Here is a 27,606-nt window from a genome sequence, read left to right as displayed (position 1 = left end):
AATAACAGTAAGCAGTATATGAATTATTCTGCCTACTCCAGCATTCAGGGAATTCAAGATAAGTGAGGTTAAATCATTTCAAAATGAAGAAACACACAATTGAAGAACTAGATACTATAGAACTAAGATTATTTTACATATTTTCTTATATTTCTATTACTGTCTTTCCTCTAATTATAACTATACTGTTATGGGTTAATTCACTTTTGTTTTTGGTCTTATATGTAGAAAAATGACATTTCAACTTAGATGTTTAGTTTCTCATTACTGTTGGAAATTAGCTTATAAAATGTTTTCTGAACTCTGTAAGTTTATATACTGGGTCAATGCCTCTAATCTAAAATAGTCACTTCTATGTCATACATTTTTATTGTGATCTTACAGCTTTATGGATGCCAATCTAATTTCCATTCTATTTTCCATTTCCTTTTCTTTGCCCATGAACTAATAAAAAGTGCATTTAGTATACTGTGTAATAGTTCAAAAGTGATTAATTGTATTTTGATAACAATGTTAAAGACTGCCATTCTATAGCTCCTTTTCTTTTGCTAAAAAATGAAAACCTTTATCATTTCTGTTAATACCAGTAAAATACACAGTACTTGTTCCTCTTCAATACAAACTATTATAAATGTTCTCATAGTGTCCTCACTCTGAACATTTCTAACTCTGTTTTCTTTTTTAACTTCTTTTGTTAACTGGAGTCCCAAATGAGTCTTTGCTGCCTGCTTGCATGTGTATAACCTGCAACAGTCACATGCTGTAATGATACCTTATGTTGTTTAGCATTTAAACATTTAAATATCTCACCACTCATCAAGCTATAAGTCTGATGATCCACAGAGTATTATTCAATTTTATTCTGCTATAATTATTTATATGGCATGAGTGAAACAGCAACAAAACTATTTCTTAAACTGAGTTGTTTGTTCTCAGTGTTTTCTTGCATGTCTAACTAGTTTATAATGAATCTTTTTCTTTAAAAAGTGCAATGAGCTGTGAATCAGTCAGAATACATGTTTTTTACCTTTGTCTACTAGGCACATGACTTATTTAACATCACTGACCCTCAACCTCCTCTTCTGTATAATGAGGAATTTGAAGAACAGAACTTTAAAAATTTCCTTCCAATTTATAAATGCCATTTCTAGGTTGAAAATGATATATAAGCATAGTAAAAGGGGGAGGTTTCAATGGACTGGCATGAAGTGACCAAAAAAGAACATAGGTATGCACACATATTGGAGGCTACTGCAGTGGTTAGTCATGAAATGACAAGGGTATGAATTTATAAGGAACAGTAATAAACTACGGGTGCAGGTGAAGGAATGAATCACAGTAGTATTGGACAGAAAGACATGACAGCTACTGGTGACTTATTCAGCATGGAGCATAAATTAGTATTAGAGTTAAAGGTGTGTTCAAGATTTAGTGGAAAAGTTGGTCTAGATTGAAATGGGGAAACTAAGGGGGGTACATCCTCTAAGGAAAATGTGGTGAACTTGTATGGGAACACGCTGAGTTTTAGGTGAAAGTGATGATATGAATTCTAGACCATGGGGTTGAGCTTAAGGCTGGAGATGTGAAAATCACCAGAGTAGAAGTAACAGACAAAACTTTCTGAGGGAGATGGTAGAGTGAGAGAAGAGCAACATTAGACTCTGAGCTTCTGCAAATCTTGGTATGTGTTGTAGCATATCAAGGTATCTGGGAAGAATATAATTGTATTGTTGGAGGAATGGCCTCATAAGGTGATGGACACAACTGTGGGCACAGACAAAGCACCCCTCATAACCTAATGGTATAAAAGGCTGTATACCCACTATTTATTTTCTTCTTTCACCTGGTGTGTTCCTCATACTTCCCATTCATTTGGACCTCCAAACTTCAGATACTCCATGATGAAGAAATAATAGGGAGGCACTGGAGGCTATTTCCACTCACCCACTTATATCAAAATCTTGTCTCTAAGTTTTGCACTGCTAGCTATTTCCTTCTGTTGATAGTAAATCCACATGAAAACAAATTTAAAGTCTAAGACTTCATTTTCATCTGTCTTAGACCTTAACCAGCTGAGGTGGTCTATTTTAACTCATTTCACTTTTACCTTTTTACATCCTCAATTGCTTGGTTTTTAATAGTGGTTAATGAAGAGGAATGAATGAACAAATAAATGAGTAGAAAACCAAATATTTGAGGAACACTCATAGTTATGGAGGTGAAAAGAGAGCGTAAGTCAATGAAGAAAATGGAAAAAAAATCATACTTTCTTCACAGACTGGTAAGAGCTAGGAACTTCTCAATTTTACCCTGTGTATGAATCATGGGGAATCTTGGGGAATCTCAGACCTTAAGTTTCCACCAGGGAGCATACCTTAGGTAACAAGGCTTTAGATGATTGTTCTATACATGCATGCCCCTGCAAATAAAAAATGCATGAGAAAATGCCCATAGCTCAGCACTAATTCAATATTCTCTGAATTAAAATCAAACAAACAAACACTGCAGATTCAACTGATGGAAGTAGGGGAGAAAACACATTAATTGATATGATAGAAGAATGAACAAGTTTATGTAAGTTTCCACAGCTATAAACTCCTTTCTAAGGCTCTAGTTTATTAAGTTCAATGATGGTTGTAATATATTATTTACCTCCAATATTATTGTAGGTAGTTATAATTATTCACACATCCCAGCATACCACTCAGCTGCTCACTTTTAAGTATCTGTCATTTGCTTCTTGGGAGCTATATCATTTGCTTCCTCAGACTTTTTCTCTGCTATGTAATACTCTATTGAATTGCTATTAACCTTCACCAGGGGCAATTATTCCTTTCTTCTGACTTCCTTATTCATTTTTCAGTCTCTTTTGGATTCTCTGTTCTCCATTCACATGTAATTCCGAGATTGTTCATTAGTTTTGTGAAATTGTGAGAAGAAAGAATTTGAGAGAAAGCACAGTGAGAGCCAAGAGTTGGGAGGAAAAATTTCATTAAAAGGAATGGTGATATTCTATATCTTGACTTACTGTGGATAGGGAAACAAGTCCTTCTCCAAGAAGATCACCAACTAAGAAGCTAACACTAGTAAGATATGAGAATAGAAACTTCTTCATAACTCTACCCTTTAAAAGACAAACCTGTTTAACAGATGAGAAGTGGAATAACAAATTCACCTGATAAAGAAAGTGATCACATTTCCATAGGTACCCAGCTGAGTCCACATGGAGAATTGTTGCATCAGACATATGGTACTAGCACAGATACAAGGTCTACAAAGATCATAGATATTAAATGCTTAATGGAACATATGAAGGAAAAAATATAAGAACTTCTAGATGGTGACTATTTCCACAGAATTAGCAAGTGTACAAAAAGGTAGTGAAAATTCAATCATCTCCTCCTAAGAATTTTTTTAAGATAAAGTCTACAGCCTGAAACGTACTCAAGACTTTTTCTGATCTGACCTCTGTATATCCATGCAACTTCTGACCTTGACCTTCTTTTATAACACCTTGGCCTCCAGCCTTGACAAACCATTTGTAGTTCTCCAGATCTTATGTTTATACCTCCATTGCACACAGGTCTGAAATATCCTTCTTTCTTTTACCTGTCTATTAATTTTTTACTCTTTCTTCAAGATACCCTTTGAGAACCACTACTTTTGTGATGTATTGTCCAAGGACCTCAGGGAAAATCAACTATTTCTTCCACCTTGTTCTATATCATCTTGCATACATAATTACCTGAGTCCTTACAACATTGTTATAATTATTATATGTCTGTCTCAGTATTTTATTTCTGTATTCTGGTACTTTGAATATTCATTCATTTTAGTATATTCATTTATATATTCATTGCTCATTGAATGCTCACTAATGAATTTTTTAAAGTTTTTTTAAAAATGTTATGATTACTAATCACTAATTTGAGATTATCTTTTGAATTTAGGATTCCCTACTTTCATTTCCCTTACGATGGGTCTCCAAGGACACCTCACTATTACAGGCCCTTACAGTTTCACAGCTGGACTTAAACACTGTTTTAACTGTCATCTCTTTGAGCCCAGTCTTCTGCATGGCCAATTCTATGCATAATTTTGAAGATAATCTTCAGTAGATACTTATTGTTATATAAAATGTTTTAGCAATCCTTGTTCACCTATTTAACCGAATATTAACTGAATATTTCATTGCAGGCCCTTCCCCATATCTTGTCTTCCATAAATACCCTGTTAATGTATCTCTCTGTTCTGAGCTCAGGTATTTTCTTTGACAAACAGGTTGCTTGCAGTGAGAAATCCCTCCTTGTTGATAGGCCAGCAGCATTTAACTTGAATTCCACTTCCTTGATAAAGTCTTCTAATATTCTGGCTCATTTAGCAAGGACTTCACCATTTAGAACGGTTTTCTCATGTAAATCTTGTGTAAGTTTGTTTTACCTCCCTCCCCTCAATGCTATCTCCAGGATGAGGAAAACAACATATTTTTTTTCCCCTGTATCTCTTCCCTCTAAAATTTTGTACTTTGCTAGATATAATGTATACATAAAAATAATTCTTAATTTATTAACAAATATTTCCCACTGCATTTTGTTACTCTATATTGACATATAACACCTTGTACCTTCTATATAATGATCTTGCTTTAATGTTGCCTTCTAATTGTTTCATGTACGTAAATCAACTCAATCTACGGGTTATACAACTGTTAAGAGCAGAAACAGATTTCTATATGGAAAGTCAGTGGAGTGTATTGGGAAATGCACTGAAGTGGGAGTCAGAAAACTCAGGTCTTAATTCTGCCACTTGAGTGATCTGCTGGAAAGTTATCTTTTATTACCATCGTTTTATCCACCTGTGAGATGAAAACAAAATCCTCAGGGATGTTTGTGAAAATTAAATGAGATACTATGTGTGGAAACATTCTGCAAACTATAATATGCTATACACTATAAGGTATTTCTTATGTCTTCAAAATTCTTGTGAACAGGACATGCTGTGCGCAGAACAGACTGTCAGGAAAATCTCCCTGAGAGACTTGAGTCAAATCGGGTGGGTCATGTTTCCTACAGTTTTTAAAGCATTAGTCAAAAAGTCCCATTCCTCAGCTTTATTACAGTCCAATGCAATTTTTGGCAAGATGTGTTTCAACATTTTCCATCTGCATGACCTCTTGTAGTTCTACTTCTTGCTTTACCAATTCACCCATGAAATTTGCTATGTCAACTCTCTCTTCCACCTCACCGAGGTAGCTGCCATACCTGGAACAGTCTTTATTCTCAGCCTTGCCTACATTTCTTTCCCGTGGGCTCCTCTTCCCCTCTGCTGGTTGCCAAGGAGAAGCACGTTTATTGGCACGGCCCCCAAACAGATGCCTGCCTGTCTCCCTTCCCCCTTTCTCTTTCAGCCAAACCATCACCTGCCAAGGGCTGGTGGTTGCTGCCACCCCAGTCCACTGCCTCACACTGCTGCGGCTCGAGTCCTTTTTGGCAGCCTCTACCGAAGTTCCCCTGCCAGCAGCCTCCCCCTCTTGACTGCAGATCTCCTCGCTCCCGCCAGCCTCTCCCCCGCTTGGTCTGCGCACAGCCTCTTCCTCCCGCCCTAGCCAGCTGCTTTACTCGCCTTTCTTCAGGCTGCTCCCTCTCCTTTCCTCCCCAGCCCTTCTCCAAGCTCCCACAGCGCGGTTCTTTCAGGCGCCCCCGCCCTCTCTGGCCCGGTGTTTTGTTAACACCCGGACCACCTCTCCGGGGTCCCAGTGTGTACCTGTTTCCACCAGACAGAACATCTTTGGGAAGTGAGCATTTTCTTCGTGCTTTGTATTTGACTAGATTTCCCTCACGCCCCCACCCTTTGCCTTCCCCGCGAGCCCAAAAGGCGGGATGTAATGATGGAAGAGAGAATTCAGGGAGAAAACAGGCCACATGCTTGGTTGGTGGGCCTCAGAAAAGTTTTGGACGCTCAGGACTTGCCAGCTCAGGCTTTTTAAACTTGGCCTGCTGGCAACAGACCCGAGCCCCCAAGCAGCGCACAGTGACCCGGGCGCTCCCTCAGATTCCCAGCGTCTGTTCGACTACGGACGACGGTCGCCCACCGGGACAAGGCCTGGGCAGCTCCCCAGCCCATACCGAAGTCCGCAGCCTGAGCCCCAGCCAGTCCCCGGCAGGGGAGGGGCGCACTTGTTTCTAGGTGCTCGGCGGAAGGTGGGCGAGACGAAAGAATGGAGCCGCCCAGGTTCTTGCGTGCCTGTCTCGAGGATAAGGGGTGGGTGGCATGTTAAAGACCACGTCTCAATTCAGGGCCCTTCTCCCGGGCTGTCTACTTTCAGTGCGCGGTACAGAGGCCGTTCCCCTTTACCAGCCGTCTCCTTTAAGAAGCGTGCGCGTGCGAGTCGGGTTGTGTGAGTGTGTTCGTGTGCAGATGTGTGTGTGTGTGTTTGTGTGTGTGTCTGTGTGTGTGCGCGCGCGCGCGCGCGCGCGCCGAGGGCGCAAGAGTCAGGCAGACCCCGGGAAGGAGGAGTTATGTAGATTACGGATGAACGTTCTGGAGGGGAGCGAGGAGAGGAGGGAAGGAGAAGCAGAGGCGAGAGAGCGAGGAGCGGCCGAGGCCCTTCCCGCAGAAGCAGGAGGCGGTAGCGGCGGCGGAGGAGTGGGCGGTGGAGGAGGAGGAGGACGCACCCTCTGGAGGCGGCGGCGGCTGCTGCGGCTGCGACTCGGTTCTTTGAGCCGGAACCGCCGGTGAACTTGGGCGCCACGTTCCCGGCCGCGGGCCCACGAGGATGGTGAATGCGAGCTGCTGCTGACTCTACCTCAGCCGCTGCTTCTCTGGGGCTGTCGAGCGCGGGGGGCCTCTGTCTCCTCCCCTTGCCGGGCTGTGGGTGAACCTGCAGGATCCTTACCCACCCGGAGGACTTTTGAAAGGAAACCAGGGAGGGAGGGAAAGGGAGAGAGGGAGAAAACGAAGGGGATCTCGTCCATCCATTGAAGCACAGTTCACTATGATCTTACTCACATTCAGCACTGGAAGACGGTTGGATTTCGTGCATCATTCGGGGGTATTTTACTTGCAAACCTTGCTTTGGATTTTATGTGCTACCGTCTGCGGAACGGAGCAGTATTTCAATGTGGAGGTAAGAATACGAGGGCTTTCTTCCTTCCCCCTTGCCTGGGCTGCTCCCTGAAATATATCGTTCACTCGTCAGATCCTTGTAGCTCACAGCAGCCAGGGTCTCAACACATTGTTTCCCTTCCAGCCGCCAAGACCCGTGTTGAGTTTCCCTGTCTTAGGTGATGGATGCGCGTGAGACTGAGAATCCGTTATCCCCAGCAGCACAAAGCACCGTGCTGCGCGCTCAAAGACACAATTGTAGCCGATCCATGCTTCTTATCAAGGAAAGAGGCGAAGACCTAGAAGACCTACATATAGCAAACGTGTAGTTTCATAAAAGCAGTTTGAGTTTATAATAAATAAACTGCTCGGGAAACACAGAATTCATTGCTTGGCATAATGTGCTGCCTTGGTATTGTTCCTGAAATCTTTTTCCCTGTGTTTTGTGCCTAACAAAGGAGGTTAAAAATCAAAGAATCTAGAGGAGAGCGTGGGAATACTTGATATCTTTAATAACATTACTTTGTGATAAAACACTTGACTAGACAGAGTCTTTTTCTCATTTAGACATAACTTAATACACTGTAACTAGATCTGGCTACACAGAGGACATGAAATCCATCTCTTGAAGTGTTTTCGCTTCCCCTCCCCCGCCAATTGAAAATAAATGTGGCCCAATGTAATAGTTCTGAGGTGTGTCTTACAATTTGATTTCACACTCTCATGGCAAAACGTAGAGGATTTAGACTGTCATTTGCTTTACTTTGATAGCTTTGGGAACAGACAGACACAAAGCAAAAGGGAACTTAAGGATAACGACTTGTCAGACCTTTGCCAAAGTACTTTTCCTGTCATCAACTCAGCACTAAAGCCAGTAACATGCAATAAATCAATGGAAGCTTGTATACACCTGGGCTCTAACCAGTTTATCACCTACACGGTGGAATACAAAGACAATAAGAGGGTCTTAGTAAAATATATTCCTTTTGGTTAGATCTTCTGTCACCTCAAAAGAATTATGATTAAGTCTCTGAAGAATAATGTGATATTTTTCCCCTATATTGTTGATTCTTTAAAGCTTATTTTCATTTTGTTGGGTGTGTGTGTTTACACAACAGCAGAACCTGTTGCACAGTATTTGAACGTGTTTCATGTAACAGATTTATATACAAAGTGTGCATAATAAATGCCATATGTGAGGGCATATTCTGAATATACTTCTCTGTATAAACTGTTCTTAGTACTACATGTAATAAGTGATGGTTAATAGAGAAACAAAGTATTTGAAAAAGTAAGAACCATTATCAAGAGTTAAGTTTATAGATATTAAGTATGATTATATTACACCAAAACCCTAATTCAAACCAAAACTGTTTAACCCTTTGAAAAATACAACTTTGTTTTTCTGAATAAAAGAGATGGATAGGTAAGTCTGGTTAGTCCAGACTTTTCTTGGTTGCAAATTTGAACTGTTGGAATTGTACGCCACGGATGGATTTTTGTTTCTAACGTTTAAATCAAGAGATAATTTAATGTGGAAATGAAAAAAAAAGTAAGCAGTTCATAGACTAGAGGAATGAAAGTGGCAAGCTGTTATTTATAAGGTTATAAACAGAAGGGCCTATTGCTTCAGATTGGTCGTGGTGGTGATGGTGGTGATGTGGGGTGTGGGGGAGGTGTTAAAAGTAGGGGCCAGTTTTTATCTTGCTCAATCTGAAGAGGGAGGGAGAGCCTGGATTCATGGCCACCTGCTTTGGGAAAGTCTTAGATTTGCTTTCAGAGATTATTGGGATAACATAAGTGTATTGATGATCATTAGCTTTCCTTTTTGAGCCTAAATAAAATGTGTGTGTGTTTCTTCATAGTTTGAATCCTTCAATCAGTTCAATAAGATATTATTATGGGAGAAAAAGTTATGATTTTGCTAAAAAATATTGTATTTTGAATTTCTGTAATTTCTTCTCTTTCTTCAAGATACATGTTAAAAATTGTCCATGGAAAAGAGAGGGTTTTTTCTTCCATTTTTAGAGTATTTAACTTATTCCATCCATATTTATTACACAGTGCAAAGATTTGATTATGAAAGATAAGAGGCGTGTGCCATCTGAGACCTTAAAAAGGGTATTTGATACAAAGGAGATTTTCTAATTATTTAAAGTAGATTATGTTTCAGACTTTGTATTATTCCCAAATAGCATTTTTTTAAGCATTTGAACATATCCTTAGTTGTGTTTATATACTTATTGGTGTGTAATGATAACCTCCTTTTTTTAAAATCATAAAAATAGCTGCTAGGTAATTCAGCATACTATAAAGAACAAGGATGACAGGATATTTTGTGACATGAATTTCTGCCTGATTCACTTTTATTAGATGCTTCTTTTTGGTAGGAATCACTAATGGGAAGAATAGTCCATCACATCTTCAGAAAAGGCATTTATATTGTGTTGCACATTCTGATTGCAAAACATAAACTGAGACTGCTTTATTTGACTGATTCTTAAAGACAGTCTTAAAATAAACAGTAATGGTATCAATCATGCATGAAGCTCATATGATCATAATTTTTTTTTCTAGAAAGCGCACTAAGTTATTATAGTTGGAATGAAGCTTCTAAGAGATGCTTTTTATGCTGACAACTGAGATTACAATGCTTTATTCCTCGCTGAGCTTCACAATTGGTGGGACCCCTATACTTTTCATTTCTACAATTTAAGGTTTAAAAACCTATGTTCCCTCCCCACCTAGGTGGGAGGGAGTTGGGTAGAGGTATTCATGTTAACTCTTTCCTGTCTGAATTTGAAAGTATAAATATTTGAAAATTTTAATTATTAGAGCAGGAGATATTTGTTAATATGCTGATGAAAGCCTATTACAGAGAAGGAGTGCATTTTGTTTGTTTGCTTTTGTATTTAAGAAGCAAAAAGGAACATCTCTTACAGCTAAGAAGAAGGGTAAGACACTACCAGAAGCAGTACTATGGAAGGGATTCAATAAATTCCCCTCCTTATATATTTCTGGTAGAACACTGTTTAATGCTAAAATTTCACTATACATTTGTTTAAAGATTTTTGTATATCACTGGATCCATTTTTTGGAGTACGCCTTTCAGTATGTAATCATTAGCATGATGCAAAGGAGGTACATTGCTAATATTAACTAAAACTCAAACACTGCTGTCATTGGACAACAGTCTGAATCAGACGTGTTCATTGGTCAGAAGAGGCTAAATTGTTAGCAAAGAATCATGATTTAATCTGTATACTCTAAAAAGTCATTTTGTCTCTAAAATAAGTTTCTTGTTGTAGTGGGGATTCTCATGATCCTGAGACTCCTTTATTTTTTTTTTTTAACACTGCAAACACTTTTGTCACGAAATTAAGATAGAATATAGTTCATAATCAATAACTTTCATCATCAACTTTCATAGTTTGTCAAGTGTTAAATATTTATGGGAACATATTCTTTAATTTTTTAAAGAATAGCACACATTTCTAGTGAGAAAAATATTTTAAGCCAATTTAATGGTAAAATAAAAGCATGTGATACTCTGAATGATGCACACATCAAAGCATGAGAAGATGAATTTTGGTGACAAAAAGAACTTGATAAAACAAAAATTGATTTTGTTCATTTCTTTGTTAAAGAAAGAAGAGAGATTCTAGGTTTCAGAAGGCTGTTTTATGACAAATACTATGAATTGTGAGTGCAACCCTCCTACATTTTTCTTGCAGTGTTTAACTGATTTAGTATTTGTTCACCTTTGTCAGGTTTATCTGAATCTACCTAAAAGTTCAGAGTTTCCTTGGATTAGCTTTGTACTGCATATCATCTTAGCAGGAATTAGTGGTGAGACATTTCAGAGATAAAAAATTATATTTTACAGATTTTAAAATGTCAGATGTTGGGATCTTTTCTCATATCTCTTATTTTCTACTTGCTTAAATAATCAAATGCATTAATGTATTTGCTCATGGAAGGATGGTGACAACGTGATCTGGTCAGTCTCCTTGAGTAAGGGATTCTGACTACATTCCATAATTTTCCATTGTAGTAATTATATACTGATCAATAGCAGGGGCTATTGACCTTGAGTAAGGGATTCCGTCTCCTTGAGTAAGGGACTCTGACTACATCCTATAATTCTCCATTGTAGCAATTTTATACTGGTCAATAGCAGGGGCTGCATAACTGATTCACAAACGTTTTTAAACTGCAGCAACATTCCATGCTTTGGAATCCCAAGTTTGCTGGCCATTCAGAATATCATAAGAGCCAAGAACTCTGACCAAGGGGCCAGAAGACTCACTAGTCCTCAGGTTCTTCAGCTTTTCCTGTGTGTTCCATCTTAACTGTGCATTTCTCTGTTCAGAATTGCTTGGTCAGGCTGTCCAAATCTAGGGTTATTCATGAAGTCCTTACTAATGAGCCTATACCAGTGAGGTAGATTGTCTCATACTACCCCTGAGAAAGCCACAGAGAATAACCATCCAAGTCCATCCCTTTGTACAGCTGGGTTTTCACTTTCAGTCTCTTCATCCCTATCAAGTAAGAATAGAGTTGGGTTCAATAACAGATTTTTAATCTCTAGAGTCAGGTTACAAGTGATAGATTTAAAGTTTATACTTTTTCTTATTCATGCTATTTCAGGTGATTAACATAAGAAAAAAATAATGCACTTGTTCAGTGGTATAATTATTTTCTCTTAAGTTGGATTAATCAATTATTTTATGTAAATTTATTTTTCTGCCTGACCTACATCAAAGTACTACTCAAAATGTACCTGTTCATAATATTTGGTAAATGACGAACTGAAATTATTTCTGGACCAAAAAAGGACATTGAACATTTAAGTCAATTAGTTAAATTTGTTCAGTGTCAAAAGAGAAAGACTGATTTCATTGTGCATCTTCAGGAGCTTTCTGACCCTTCAGCACATATATTTCAAATTGAGAAAGTCATTTTTCATGTTACTTTCCATCACAATTCATTTTAAATATCTGTGAATGTAATTATATTCATCAAATAATTTTTTTATTGTGGTATAGTATAGTGTTTAAGAGCATGAATTCTGATTACTCATCCATAAAAAAGAATGAAATAATGCCATTTGCAGCAACATGGATGGACCTAGAAATTATTATACTAAGTGAAGCAAATCACAGAGAAAGACAAATATCATATGGTATCACTTATATATGGAATCTAAAAAATGATACAAATGAACTTATTTACAAAACAGAAACAGACTCACAGACATAGAAATTCAATTTATCATTACCAAAAGGGAAAGGAAGGGGGAGGGATAAGTTAGGAGTCTGATAATAATAGATACTACCATATATAAGATAGATAAACAACAAGGACCTACTGTATAGCACAGGGAACTATATTTGATATCTTGTAATAACCTATAAGGGAAAAGAATCCGAAATGGAATATATATATATATATATATATATATATATATATATATATATATATATATATATACATATAAAATTGAATCACTTTGCTGTAGACCAGAAACTAATACAACATTGTAAATCAACTATACTTAAATTAAAAAAAAAAAAAAAAGAGCTCATATTTTGTCACCAGATTGCCTGGATTTTAATCCCAGCCCTTTTACTTGCAAGTTAATTGTTAAGTCAATAACAGGCAAGATAACCTCTGTGAGCCTCAGTGTACATATCTGTAAAATGGAGATACTAACAGTACTTGTATCATAGGGGTTGTTCTGCTGATTAAATGAATACATGTATATCATATTAGGTAGATAGATAGTGGACAGACAGGAACATGCCTTCTCATAGTTAAATACTCCATACTATATTGTTAGTAAAAATAAATGCTGATTCAAAGGTATGATAGCATCTAATTACAGAAAGTCTATCACGTTAGGATATACCAGCTGGTCTAGGAAGATTTTATTTTAATACTTTTTAATTTTTACAAAATGTAATACACTGAAAGTCAACCAAGCTAACGTCAGTACATTTTCTTCCTGTGGGTTTTCCTTAGTTTAGTTCAGGAATGTGATTTTCACATTTTGTCTCATCATCTGTTACTATCATAGAATGTCAAGTTCAGCTCACACCTTCTTTTATAAGACTGAATTTGCTGAAATCTGTTTATCTTTTCTTCTAATACCATGGAAAAGAAATAGGCCTTTATGATTCAATGAGCCTGTTTATTTTAACTGGCTCAATGCCCAAATGCTTCCTATTCACATTAGGAGTAGGATTTGATATATAATTTAGACCAGCTCTATGTTATACCCCAAATTCAGACCATAAAATAGGTATTTTTTTCTTTTAGTTAATAAGGGAAGGAGGAGGATGGGCAGAAAATGATATTAAAGTGGTTTATTCAATGACAAAGAAATTTAAAATAAAATAACTTGTGCACGTAACATTGGGAATAGAAGATAGCTAGCAATATAGTATAATGTAGCCCTAGGACAGAGGGTCAAGGGACGTGGCCTTTAACTTTGATTCTTATACTAACATAGCCTTGATCTTTGGCAAAATGACAATTGAACTAACCTGTCACTAAGGCCATTTCCAAATTTGAAGTTCTATCGTATGAACCTCCAAGCTTTAATTTATATAGCCAAAAGGAGAAAATGTACATATTTGTCCTGTAAATTTTGGGGCAACTGGCTAACAAATGTTCAGTTTTTTTCTTTCTGAAGTGCCTATCATGAAGAAATACAGAATGTACAACTTAAATCTAACATTTGTTATCTTCTGTAGTGACACAGGGTGTTCCATTTTGGAAACTATCCTAGCCTTCTGCTGAGTAGTAAAAACACTGGCAGCAAATTATATGTAATTTTAAAATCAATTTTTTGCCAAGGTAGCAAACTTTAAAAATTTAATGTTAAAAACATGGCTTGATGTTATTTTGAAAAATATGTGTCATCTACAAATTGTACTTCAATCATAAAAAGGCAAGTTGGAATGAAATCAAAAGTTTTTGGGGGGAGGGTCTCAAAATTCAAATCCATCTATATCTATATATAAAAAATATACACACATTTTATAGTGAAATGAAGTACTTATACTGTATGTCCCTTTTGCCCACCGTGGAAAATAATTTTGGCGCCTGGCTCTTTGAGGGTTATTTTTGTTCTTCACAACACATTTGATTTTGAACGTGAAAAATCAGACTGCATTTGTTTTATGAAATATGCAGCTATGCAAACAGCAAAAATATTCCAGGTTAAAAGGATAAACTACTAAATTAAAATATGTGACACTCAACTTGTTTTCTTTTGCCTTCTTTCCTTGGGAAAGTCATTTATAGATTTTGAGGTTATTCATGTAATCATGTTTGATTGTTGCTTCCTATCATTTAGCACTCTGAATAGATGTTCTTTGTCTTAGTGTCTCACCACTACCATTTGGCATTGTGCATCCTTGGGTTTGGATCAGTGGAATATCTTGATGAGCCACATAACAAGTTTAGGCAAGAAAGTAAGAGTAATCCCACTATAGGCTCCTAATCTTTGATTGTGACTTGTGGGTGTAGTATATAAAAGGAGGCTAGAGGGAGCTATTGAGCCGTTTAAAGATTCCAATGGTAGAACTTGGTTTAAAAATCAAGGCCAGTAGGTGCAATTAAATGTCTTAAAATGAATCATAGCCAATCATAGAGAGCTTAAGGAAATCAATGAACTATTCACAATTTAATGTGTGACTTAGGTTTACTAATAGCCACTTGGTACCGGTTATTACATATTTGATGAACTAAGAAGGAAATGAACACTTCTGGGGGAGTTTGGGAGGAGTTCTGGGCATGACAATATGACAAAGATTGTTACAATGTAGGACGGCTTTATATCTCCCTTTTAAGTGTAGAATAGGTCAGACACTATACATCGTAGTAACTGTAGATGCTTTTGGTATTCTCATTTTAACTAAAATGAAAATGAAATAATTGTAGTCTTACAGATTAGAGGTGGGATAAATCTAATTTGATTATGCCTTTTAGATATATAGCAAAAATCCACTTTTAAATGCTTGTCAGGCTGTTATTTTATTTTTTAATGTTTACCAGGGGAATTTATTGAATAAATATTTTTTGATGAAAGCATATTTTAAAATATAGGTTTTACCTCTTTATCTTTTAAAAATATGTAAGAAATAAGCCACAAAAGTGTCAAATAGTGCTTTACATTTAATAGGAGCCTCAAATATGTTTTCAGTTGACCAGATTAGTGGGGATTAAAAAGGGGGCAGTCACTAATGTATTGGGGAATGCCGACATTTAATTAAGATATTATAATCCACTTACAAGCATTATTCAGATTTTTTAAAGTCTTTAATTTAGTCAATTAAGTGAAATATGGATATACGAAGTAAACCGTGGCCCCACAGACAGATATTCTCAAGAGAGATAGTCCTTAGAGTGATGTATTCAAATGACCAAATAAACTACTCAATGGGATGGAATTTTACAGTATTTGTTTTAGTCATGCTTAAGTTATGGGGGAATAAACTGCCATTGTTTTAAGGAAGCTGGATACTTTTATGAACTTTATTTCATGTCCCCAAATTGCATGCACCTGAGGTAATGTCAGTGGCATACAGGCCTGTGCCTCTGCATGTCCTGATGCAGTCAGACCCTAAGTGACATCAGTGGAAGAATTTTTTCCATGGGAAATTTTCACTCTTGAATTCATATCATGTGTTAATAGTTTCTCATTGTTTATAGCAATTAGAAATTTGAATTTGTTTTAGGTTTCTAATGTCTGTGTATTCATTCTCCCTTTAAACAATTGCAAGCCAGTTCCTTCTTGTGGTCCTACTTTTTCTTCTAGTTGGAGTCTTGAGGGACTTTTTATTCTAGATATATTACAGGACACCAAGCTTGGAAATTGGGTAAAATTTTACAAGAAGCCACATTTTTTACTCTTCCCTCTTTCATTTTGAATAAGGCAGAATAAATTCAAAGAACTTCCAGAGTCAAATGTACACTCAATGATTTATATGAAATTGATAACCAACTTACAAAAACTCACTCCCAGTTACAGATAAAACTCTTTTGGACATCTGTGTGTTTTAATATTACAACAGCTCTCTTCATAGAACTTGCTAACTTCCTCCTGTATGTAGATGGAGTGAAATCGTTTGTTAGTCCCGTGGATGAATCAAGCAAATTACTAGAACAGTCTTTGCCTTATTTTGACCATTCATAAAATGGATTTGTGATCTTTATTGCTTGTCTATAGCACAGGTTTTGTAATGACGGCATTGAGACAATCCCAAGCAATCTCTTTCTTAGGTAAAAAAAGGGTATATCTCAGTTTTTTTTTTTTTTCATTCCTGCAGATAACCGGGAATATAGAAACAATTATGTGCCAGCATTATATTCTAATTAGACAAGGTCCAAATAACCAGTAGAATAGAAATACCTGGAATTGATTTCACTGAACACCTTATTTTAATGATAAGAAAAACAGAGTTAATTATCACTGGTTGAGCATTTGCTATGTGCCTGATAGTGTCCTAAGTGCTTCATATATTTTAACTCATTTAAATTTTATTACAATCTTGTGAGATAGCACTACTATTTCTCTTTCACAGATGAGGAATCTGAGGCAAGGAGAGGTTGAGGAACTTGCCAAGGCCACCTACCCCTGAATTTTCCTGAAGTGGAATAGCCCAGAATCAAAGCAAGCAGGTTGGCTATGGAGCCCAGGGCCCTAACCAAGTAAATACAGGCAAGAAATAACTCCCAGGTTCCCAGTAGGGACAGAGTAGTCCAGTTCCATTGCTCACATCTTTTATATTCCAAACTGGAAAGAAATAATTGACATGCATAAAGAAAATGCTAGGTCTATCCTAGTATAGAGACTTACCTGGAGTAAAAACTTAACAGACTGTTGTTGATTTGATTTGTTGATTCAAGAGTGATTATTTGGTGCTCAATATAAATTTACTGTTTAATACCCTTTATGATTTTTTACTTATAGAAAATTGGTAACCTATGTTAAATTGCATATAATACTAAATGTGGCATAATCTTAATTATATGTAACATTAAATTAATCATAATATCTCATTCCTCAGCTATTTGTCATGTTGCATGTTGTCACATTAAATGTGATTTACAAAGGTTTTAGGAAGATTTGATTACATTCCAAGATGAAAAGAGTAGAACATGTAAAGGAAAACCTGTTAGATCTGTGTTCCAGTGCCCTGCTGGGGAAGAATATGTATGTATATGGCTGCTGACTGGCATGAGTTCTGGTGTTTGTTATTTTTATATATTGCTTTGATTGGGTAGAAGCTACAAGGAAACAGATAAATTTGATCGTTTCTAATATACTTCTTTATTTTAATGTAAAAGAGAACTTACTCAGAGGTAGATCATTTCAGAGGTGGATGAGGTGCCTCAGAACTCGCTGTTTGAGAATAGGCCTGCTATCTGGTTATTGTCTTTATTGTAGAGGCAATGGAAACTTCATCTTGGTGGTTGACCTAAGGATGTTTTAAAAATTCTTCAGTCCTTAAGATTGTTGCTGTATATAGCTTTCAAGGCTCCCTTAGTTCATTTATTAACCTTTTAAGGAAAGACTATTTCTAAACCAATTTACAAAGGTGACTTTATAAAACATTCTCAGTGTTAAGTATCCATTCATGTATCTCTCACTTTCTCTATAGGCAGTATATCATAATGGCTATACGCAAGAACTTTGGAAGGAATGCTTAAAAATCTTAGCTGTGTCACCAAAGCTCTGTGAACTTGAGTGAGCCAAGTTACTATTTATTTCCTCATGTGTAAAATAGAGGTAATAATACTCAACTCAAGGGTTGTTCTGAGATTAAAGAGGTGAAGGATAATGGGTCAAGATAAGTAATAGCCTTCTGATTTACTATCCCCTGCTGAAATAAACAAACAAACAAACAAAAGACAAACATATGAAACAGTGGTTTTTAAATCACCGGACATCAGGTAGTGAAGGACAGTCATCCCCGAAAGATGGGAAACAAACAAGATGAGCCCTATGATTATATCAATTTAGTTCATAGAGAGGGTTTCCAGGTGATAGTACAGGGAAGGCAGAACCAGGTTGAGCCACACAGGCTCCTTGAGTTAAGGAGATGAAGCTGGGAGTATGGAGAAACCAAGGAGTTTAGAATTCACAGGTCAGAATACCAGAAAGGAGAATTCTGCAGAGAGAGAGAGAGTACTGGAGATCTGAAGAGCATTTCCCTTGATTATTCAATTAAGAAGTGATCTGCACATTCCTGTGAAGTAACTAGTGGAGGCCAGAGAAAGAATCAACCAACAGGATCAGAGGGGACCATGCCTGGAGATCACACAGGGCTGGGAACAGTGCCCATTCTCACCAGCCACACTGGAAAACCTCATCATTTACAGGGTGTTGGGTAGAGTACTCAGAAGCATCTTGCTTCAGTAGTGGGAAAAAAAAGTCCCTGGACTGAAAACTGCTCTAGTTCTGCTTAAAAAGTCTTAAAAGCAAGACCTTGAAGGATCAAACTTTTTCTAAGTGACTAAACTGTTTTTCACAACAAAACTCAATAAGACATATGGGAATACAAAAATCCAGCACTCAACAAGTTAACATTCACAGTGTCTGACATCCAATAATAAAAAAATTACCAAGCACACAAAAAAGCAGGAAGACACAATACATAAAGAGGAGAAATATCAACCTGTCTAAACTTTCCTCCTTCAATGATTTCCATCACTTGGCACCACCTACAACATGTGTGTTCATGCGAGAAAAGTGGGCACCAATCCCCCAACTTCCTGCCCCTCACTCGTTACTTTTAATCAGTTGTCTTTTTTTTTTTTTTCCCTATAACATGCATCTTTGGTCTGTTCATTTCTCATATGTACTTGGCTACAGCCCTACTTTGAGCCTCTATATCCAGTCTGGACATACTGTATTATCCCATGGTCTGTACAACCTCTCATGATCAGACCCCACCCCTCTTTCTAGCCTCATAGCTCAAAGTTTATCTACTGAGTCCTGTGATTTAGCACAGCACTCAAACTAAAGATCCCTGTACAGGCCTAAAATTATTGAAAACCCCCAAATGTTTTTATTGTGTGATTTTTATCTGTCTATGTTTATAGTTCTAGACAAATAAACCTGAGAAAGTTTAAAAATATTTATTTAGAAATTCGTGTAAAACAATAATAATTAACTTAATATATTAACATAGATAACACATTTTTATGAAAAGCACATTTTACAAAAGAGCAATAGTAAGAAAAAAAGATATTGTTTTACTTTTCTCCAAATACCTTTAATATCTGGATTAACAAAAGATAGCTGGATTCTCATATTTGTTTCTTTTATTTTAACCATTTTTAAATTGAAGTATAGTTAATTTACAAACTGCTCTGTTAGTTTCAGCTGTACAGAAAATTGATTCAGTCATATATATATATATATATATATATATATGTATATAATTATTTTACAGATTATTTTCAATTATAGGTTATTACAAGGTATTGAATATAGTTCCCTATAGTATACAGTAGGTCCTTGTTGTTTATTTTTTATATAGTAGTGTGTGTATGTTAATCCCAAGCTCCTAATATATCTCTCCCTCTACTCTTAAGCTATCCTCTTTGGTAACCATAAGTTTGTTTTCTTTGTCCGTGAGTCTACTTCTGTTTTGTAAATAAGTTCATTTGTATCATTTTTTAGATTCCACATATAAGTGATATCATATGATATTTTTCTTTCTCTGTCTGACTTACTTCACTTAGTATGATAATCTCTAGGTCCATCCATGTTGCTGCAAATGGCATTCTTTCTTGTGGCTGAGAACAAAAAAATTTAAAAATTTCATGGAAATACAAAAGGCCCCAAAGAACCAAAACAATCTTGAGAAAGAAGAACAGAGCTGAGGCTTCAGACTATACTACAAAGCTACAGTAATCAAAACAGTATGGTACTGGCACAAAATAGACATATAGATCAATGGAACAGGATAGAAAGCCCAGAAATAAATCAACACACTTATGGTCAAGTAATCTATGACAAAGGGGGCAAGACTATACAATGGAGAAAAGACAGTTTCTTCAATAAGTGGTGCTGGGAGAACTGGACAGCTACATGTAAAAGAATGGAATTAGAACATTCTCTAACACCATATACAAAAATAAACTCAAAATGGATTAAAGACCTAAATGTAAGACCAGATACTATAAAACTCCTAGAGATAAACATAGGCAGAACACTGACATAAATTGAAACAATATTTTTTTTTTGGATCCATCTCCTAGAGTAATGGAAATAAAAACAAAAATAAACAAATGGGAACTAATTAAACTTAAAAGCTTTTGCATAGCAAAGGTAATCATAAACAAAACAAAAAGACAACCTATAGACTAGAAGAACATATTTGCAAATGTTGCTACCGACAAGGGATTAATTTCCAAAATATACAGACAGTTCATGCAGCTCAATATCAAAAAAACAACCCAATCAAAAAATGGACAGAAGACCTAAGCAGACATTTCTCACCAGAAGACATACAGATGGCCAACAGGCACATGAAAAGATGCTCATTATTGCTATTTATTAGAGAAATGCAAATCAAAACTACAATGAGGTCTCACCTCACACCAGTCAGAGTGGCCATCATTAAAAAGTCTACAAATAATAAACTCTCGAGAGGATGTGGAGAAAAAGGAACCTTCCAACACTGTTGGTGAGAATGTAAATTGGTGTAGCCAATATGTAGAACAGTTTGAAGATTCATTAAAAAGACTAAAAATAAAGTTACCACAAGATCCAGCAATCTGACTCCTGGGCATATATTTGGAGAAAACTCCGATTCAAAAAGATACGTGTACCCCAGTGTTCATGACAGAACTATTTACAATAGCCAGACATGGAAGCAACCTAAATGTCGATCGACAGATGAGTGGATAAGGAAGAAAAAATAAACGCACACACAAAATGGAATATTACTCTCATATTTGTTTATGCATTCACACTTGCAAAATTATAAATCATGTAGCCCTGGTTAACACTACTGTCAATTGCAAGTTAATGAGAATGAAAAGGCAAATAATATCCTGTAAAAATATTATTGACCTAGCTGACTCCTGCAAGAGTTTTAGGACCCACAGAAGTTCCTGGATCAAACTTTGAGAACCACTGTATCAGCAGCTATACTGTTAATCTCTTTTCCTCCTAGATACCAAGATCCGTCTTCCTTGGAGTCTTCATCAAAATGCTTAACTCTTTCATTTATTTCCCACCCTTCTACAGATTCTTCAGTGCACAGCAAACATTATCTGATCTTCCCTAATTCCCATCTTTACCCCCATGAGAAGATGAGCCCATTATGCATTTATAAAAACTTTTCTTATTCTTCAAAGTACCTTTCATAATTATAGAGAGTGATTTACCTTCCCTCAAAGTTAGATACTGATATATTTATTTTAGACAAAAAGCTCACCCTTAAATTACTGTTGAAAATCCTTTAAATGGCTTATTAATTGCTAAGACTTGACACATGGACATGCAGAAGCCAAGTATCAACTTCTGTTTCTCAGCACCTTTGAATTTTGGTCTTCCTGTCTTTGGAATCATATAGGCCAAACTCATGTTTTCTGGGGGAGAAATTTAAGGAGACTTGAATTAAGTAATTTTTCTCTCTTTTTGCCTGGAGCATATGGTTAAATTTGCTGTATTACATTAAATCCATGTACAAATAATCTGTTGTAAATGGTTTGTGTGTAATAAATTAATATCTCTCATGGTAAATTATAACTTTATGAGACAGAGTATATCTGCCTTGGTCACCACTACTGTATGCCATAAGCCTAATGCTGCCATGCAAAAAGTTGAGAGCTCAGCAGATATGTGATGGAGGAATGAATGGGTTACATCATCCCTATTCATAGGTGTTAATTTTATAGTTTATCTGACATCTTATGATCCATTTCAATAGTTATCTGTTCCTTTAACTCATTTTGTCCATACTAGGTGAAAATATGGTGTGTATATCTTACATTTACTTTAGTTACTTTATTCAATATATTTAACTTCTAATAATAAAATGCCATATTTATCTTAGTGATTAATGGTTAACTAGTGAGTAGACTGGACCCCTGGAATTTTTTCTAGTTATCATCATTACATTGCATCAGTGTTTCTGGTATAAATAAGTGTTTTTTATCTTATTCCACTGATAGAACATTTCTATAAATACCTATTGGCTTAGCATCAAAAAAAAAATGTAAAATTGGTCTTTGTTTTCAGAGGGGTGTATCAGAACATGTAGGGAAAATATAAAAGGAAAATAACCTTGTTCTGGTTCAGTGACTCCAGTTGTAGTTACTACTATTAATAAATGGCAACTTCCCCAAAAGAATATTAAGAGCAAAAACAATTTTACTTGTATTTCATGGAACATCTTAAATAATTTCAATACCTCTTTTAGCTACATGGATGAGAAATAAATTGATATGCTGTCAACTTTTGCATCTATTAGCATGTAAAACCTAAGAATGAATAATCAGATAATAATTTGAATTTCTCTTAAATAACTAACATTAAAATTAGATCATCTTTAGTATTCTAACAAGCACAATATTGAAGACACACGAAGAACTGACTCAAGAGATGTTAAAATTTGATGGATTTTCTCTTGCTGAACCCCTGCATATTGTTGATTGGCAGGATAAGAACAGGAAAAACACAAGACTTTCTTCAGTCTTTCATTGATACATGTACTGTCTGTCTGGATTACATCTTCCTTAGGAGGAGAGGAAATATAGTCTTCTGAATATGAAACAGTCCATTATTTACTTACTTTTGCACTTAAAAAGAAAAATGAGTCTTCTATTATAGCATCATATTAGGAATGGCAAACTTTCTATTAGTTGAAGACAGCCATCTGCCTAAGTGTTTTCAGTTGCATTTATTTTTTTTGAAAACCTGGTTTTCTTTTCTCTGTGTTACTCGAGTAATTTCCAGAAAACTTCTAGACACACATACACACATAATGCATTCTTTCCTGCATTCCTTCTTTCTTCCCTTCTTATGGAAATACATTACTTAAAATATTCTATACATTTTAACATAACAATACACTTTGGTGAATTTTTCTTATCAGTACATAAAGAACAACCTCATACTTAATTTATAACTTACATATATGGTAATTTATTGAATTATTGCCTATTGCTGGATAATTAGGTCATTTTCAAGGTTAATTCTATTATAAACAGTAATACAGTATGCTTACCTAAGCTTGTGTGAGTTTAACAAATAAAATTTCTGGAAGTGGAATTGCTGCATTAATGACTATATTTATTTATAATTTTGGTGTATTTTGCCAAATTGTGACCCCCAAAATACATCAGTTTAATCTTTATCAAGAATGCTTTAGCATTATTGATTCCACACACACCTACCAGTACTTTTAAATTTTTTTCCAAATCTGATGGGTGAAAAAATAATTTTTGTACAAATTTAAACTAATAAAAACATTTGGCACTTAAAAATATTTTAATTAGGGCTCCCCTGTTGGCACAGTGGTTAAGAGTCCTCCTGCCGCTGCAGGGGACACGGGTTTGTGCCCCGGCCTGGGGAGATCCCACATGCTGTGGAGCGACTGGGCCCGTGAGCCATGGCCGCTGAGCCTGCACGTCTGGAGCCTGTGCTCCACGGTGGGAGAGGCCACAGCAGTGAGAGGCCAGCGTACTGCAAAAAAAAAAAAAAAAAAAAAAAAAAAAAAATATATATATATATATATATATATATATATATATATTTTTTTTTTTTAAGAAATGTTTCCCTACCATTCTTTGTCTTCTTTTCTTACTGATTTAAAAAGCTTTATACATATTTATTAAGAAAATTGACCCTTTCTCTGTCATACATAATAAAATGAATTTGTTAATATGTTTTGGGTTTGCTAATTTATTTTTTCAGGTTAATTAGTCATATATATTATGGCTTTTAGTTTTGTATCATGCTTCAAAAAGTCTCCAGCATTTCAAATCTGTTTTTTTTTTTTTTTTTTTTTTTTTTTTGTGGTACGCGGGCCTCTCACTGTTGTGGCCTCTCCCGTTGCGGAGCACAGGCTCCGGATGCGCAGGCTCAGCAGCCATGGCTCACGGGCCCAGCCGCTCCACGGCATATGGGATCCTCCCAGACCGGGGCACGAACCCGTATCCCCTGCATCGGCAGGCGGACTCTCAACCACTGCGCCACCAGGGAGGCCCTCAAATCTGTTTTTAAAAACAATTGTTTCTTTCTGTCTTTTTTTTTTTTTTTTTCTGTTTAAATCTTTGATTTGCATAAAATACTTTTGGTACAGGAACTAAAATTAGAATATAACTCATGATTTCCCCAAAATTGATTAATAGGTGCTTCGGCAGTATAGACTGAGTAGTAGTCTTTTCCTGTATATCACATAGGTTTTGTTGAGAACTAATAACTATAAAATACAGTGGCTTAAGACAAATTTGATTAAGTTTGATGGATCCAAAGGCTGAAGACATCTTGTTTTCATATAGCTTGGCGAGGGCAGCTGTGCTGTATATGCCACACATGCTCTTGGAACCAGAGGCATATGGAAACATGTTCCCTTGGTGTTGGCAAAGGTGCTGGAGAACAAGCAACCACATCAGTTCTTATCCTCGTAACTAGCACATGGTCTTTTCTGACCAAATTCTTTTACCTAAAGCAAGTTGGTTTCTTGACAAGGCCCAAGGTCAAGGAGATCAGATGTGCACATTGCCGCTGATGAGGCCAGGGCAAGGGTGTGGATGTAGGAGGAGTGAAGAATTGGGACTAGTAATTCAACCTATGACATTTTTACTGATTTAAATGCTGCCTTTATTATATACTAATTTTTACATATATCTTAGCCTATTTCTGAACACAGTTTTTTCCACTGATTTATTTAAATTTTCCTGGGAAAATACCAAGCTATTTTGCTTATTCCCTTCAGTAATGTTTTGCAACTTTCCATAGGCATGTAGTTAATTTATTTTTCCTTTTTTTGTTGTTGCTATTCAGAATGGGAACTTCTACTATATTTACCAAATGATTTTTATTTAAAGAAAAGCTAATGATTTTTTATATATTAATTTCAAATAACCACCTTGTTAAATCATCATATTGTATCACATAATTCTTCTGTAGAATCTCTTGAGGTGTCTGGGTACATGGTCATGCCATTTATACTTAAAGATAATTTTACCTCCTCAATTTTTTCTTTAATTCATTCTTTTGGGTAATTGACTTCCAGAGCAGTATTAAGTAATTATTGTGATACTAGACACATTGTCTTTATTCTGACTTTAGGGGAAACGAAGACCCATTTGTTTTCAATTGTCAATCATTAGCCTTTAAAATAATTAAAATCCTAGTCACTCTTTCCAGGATAGTTACTTCTAGAACCTCTGTATATTGCCTTTAGATTAAGATTGATGGTGAGTACACAGCACGTTTAGCATGACAAGAAATTGAAATTTGGTCTTATTATTAAGATTCTTCACCCTTTATTTGATTTTAGTATGATTTTTCTTTTAATATTTCCTATAGTTTCCTTGAAAGTTTGACTCTCTGACTTATTTATTGTAGTATTTCCATGAATATTACAGTGGTTGGGTAGACAAAAATCATTTTCTGAAAACAACAAATGGATTGATTGATTAATTTTGTGATGGAATTTGGGCATTTTATTCTAGACTTTTATTCTGGACTTTAGTTCATGCAAAGGAAGCCAATTTGAACTACCTGAGTGATAGAGGAGGTTTATTGGAAAATACTAGCAGAGTTCACAAATTGTGGGGAAGGGCTGACCAAGCCAGCCTGGGGCAGTTGCAGATATCTTAAAGCTGAGACCTGTGAAGAGCTTTCTCTCTTACCCACATCTCTGCTTCTCTTTCTTGGTTGGCTTTATTCTCTCTTGCTGCAGATTAGTTTTCTCCATGTGGTGTGGGTTTTCTATCAGCTGGAAACCATTTTTCTTTATCACCTTTCTGGGAGAAAATAACTTCCCTCTGTCCATATGCATACACTTCCAGCTCAACTATGAAAAACACTAAAGAAGTTTTCTGATTAGCCCAGTTTGAATCATATGGCTATTCCTGTATGTAGCTGGAGGTAGTTTGTGGGGTCCATGAATGACAGCTCACAGTACAATTGGATAGTGGAGGAATAGCACTTTCCACAGAAAACTGAGAAGGCATGTTGGACAGAACTTCAGCAATAGAGGTCTAAAACAGGTGAACTGATTTATCCTTTTTCTTTTCTTTCTGCTCTTCCCTTTTATCTGTCTTCCCCTCCCTTCCTTTATTCCCAGCTGCCCATCCCCAACACACATGCATTTACCTTCTTGACTATCTTTCACTTCCCTTTTCTTTTCACTGTCATCCATCTTCCCTCCATTTCTCTGGAAAAGTTAGGATTAAGATATGCCTTATGCTGTAGCATTGTTACCTATTTGGAGTGAAGTTTCAGTGGAAAAGGAGTAAGAATAGTCATCATGCACAGATTTCTCTGTATAACAAAAACAGAAATTAGAATAAATGAAGTAGATTTTGAGCTAGTGTGATTGAGAAAACACAAAGCCAAGAGGCTTAAGGTTGGGTTTAAGCCTTAGGTTAAATTTTGGATGTACACTGAATATTTGTACTCAGAGTTGATAAATAAATAACTTTTTTCTCCAGAAACTTCTTTGACTGATTTTATTTGAGAGGTGACAGCAAAGTGATGAGTCTGTTGCTCTTTGCCCATTGCCCCTCCCCCACAAGTCTATATTTTTCATGCTGGGACTTTAACCATAATCTAGATCAATGCTTTTCTGGATGCCGAGTATGAGGACATGGTTGTAGACATGACTTCACCTCAGGCTTCACTGAAAGTTCATTGCAGAAACCAGAGTAGAAAACAGGGCTTCAGTCTCCAGTGTTCTTGAGAGGATTTATGAGGAATTGTGCTATTATTGAAAAATGGGCATTCTGCTATTCTATTAACAACCAAATTACAGAAATTACCACTGTTATATGTATTGGATAAATGTTATTTTATTTTTATTTGGATTCTGGCCCTCTGTTGACAAAAATACCTTGTGAAAAAATAAAATGTTTTAGCCATTTGAATATTGATGTATTAATTTATTATTTATGTATTTCCTAAAAACCAGTTTCAATAGGGCAAAAGAACAGAAAGAAAATATTAGGCCATTACCAAATGCCTTCTAAATTCAGATTTTGACAAATTCATTTTGTCTGAAATAATTTTACTTGAGATATGATTTCTTCCTCAATAGCAAAGATGTTCACATGTTCTAGGCACTATTAAATAAATGCCTTTGTTTCACCTTTTTTTAAAATTTATCTGTAATGTTACAATTAAACACATTTCTAACTATATACACATAATACCATATTCATGCATATATATATATATATGTTCTTAAAGGAAAGGTATGGAATGCAACATAAATATGAATGCATATATTGAAAGAGAGC

General features: G+C 36.0%; 1 protein-coding gene across 1 annotated transcript in view; it reads left to right on the top strand.

Annotated features, from left to right (window-relative positions):
• Positions 1–6,994: 6,994 nt before the first annotated feature.
• MMP16 (matrix metallopeptidase 16) overlaps positions 6,995–27,606 on the top strand; it is a gene marked incomplete at both ends in the record, with an annotated part of 328,226 nt that continues 307,614 nt past the window's right edge. The window contains one exon of the mRNA XM_079722437.1: positions 6,995–7,126. Within this exon, the coding sequence (XP_079578563.1) occupies positions 6,995–7,126 (132 nt within the window). The remainder of the gene's footprint in view (positions 7,127–27,606) is intronic.

This window comes from Hyperoodon ampullatus, assembly GCF_949752795.1.
Source record: "Hyperoodon ampullatus genome assembly, chromosome: 17".
In the NCBI taxonomy this organism is placed as follows: Eukaryota; Metazoa; Chordata; class Mammalia; order Artiodactyla; family Ziphiidae; genus Hyperoodon; species Hyperoodon ampullatus.
This window is presented reverse-complemented; position numbering and strand designations above follow the sequence as displayed.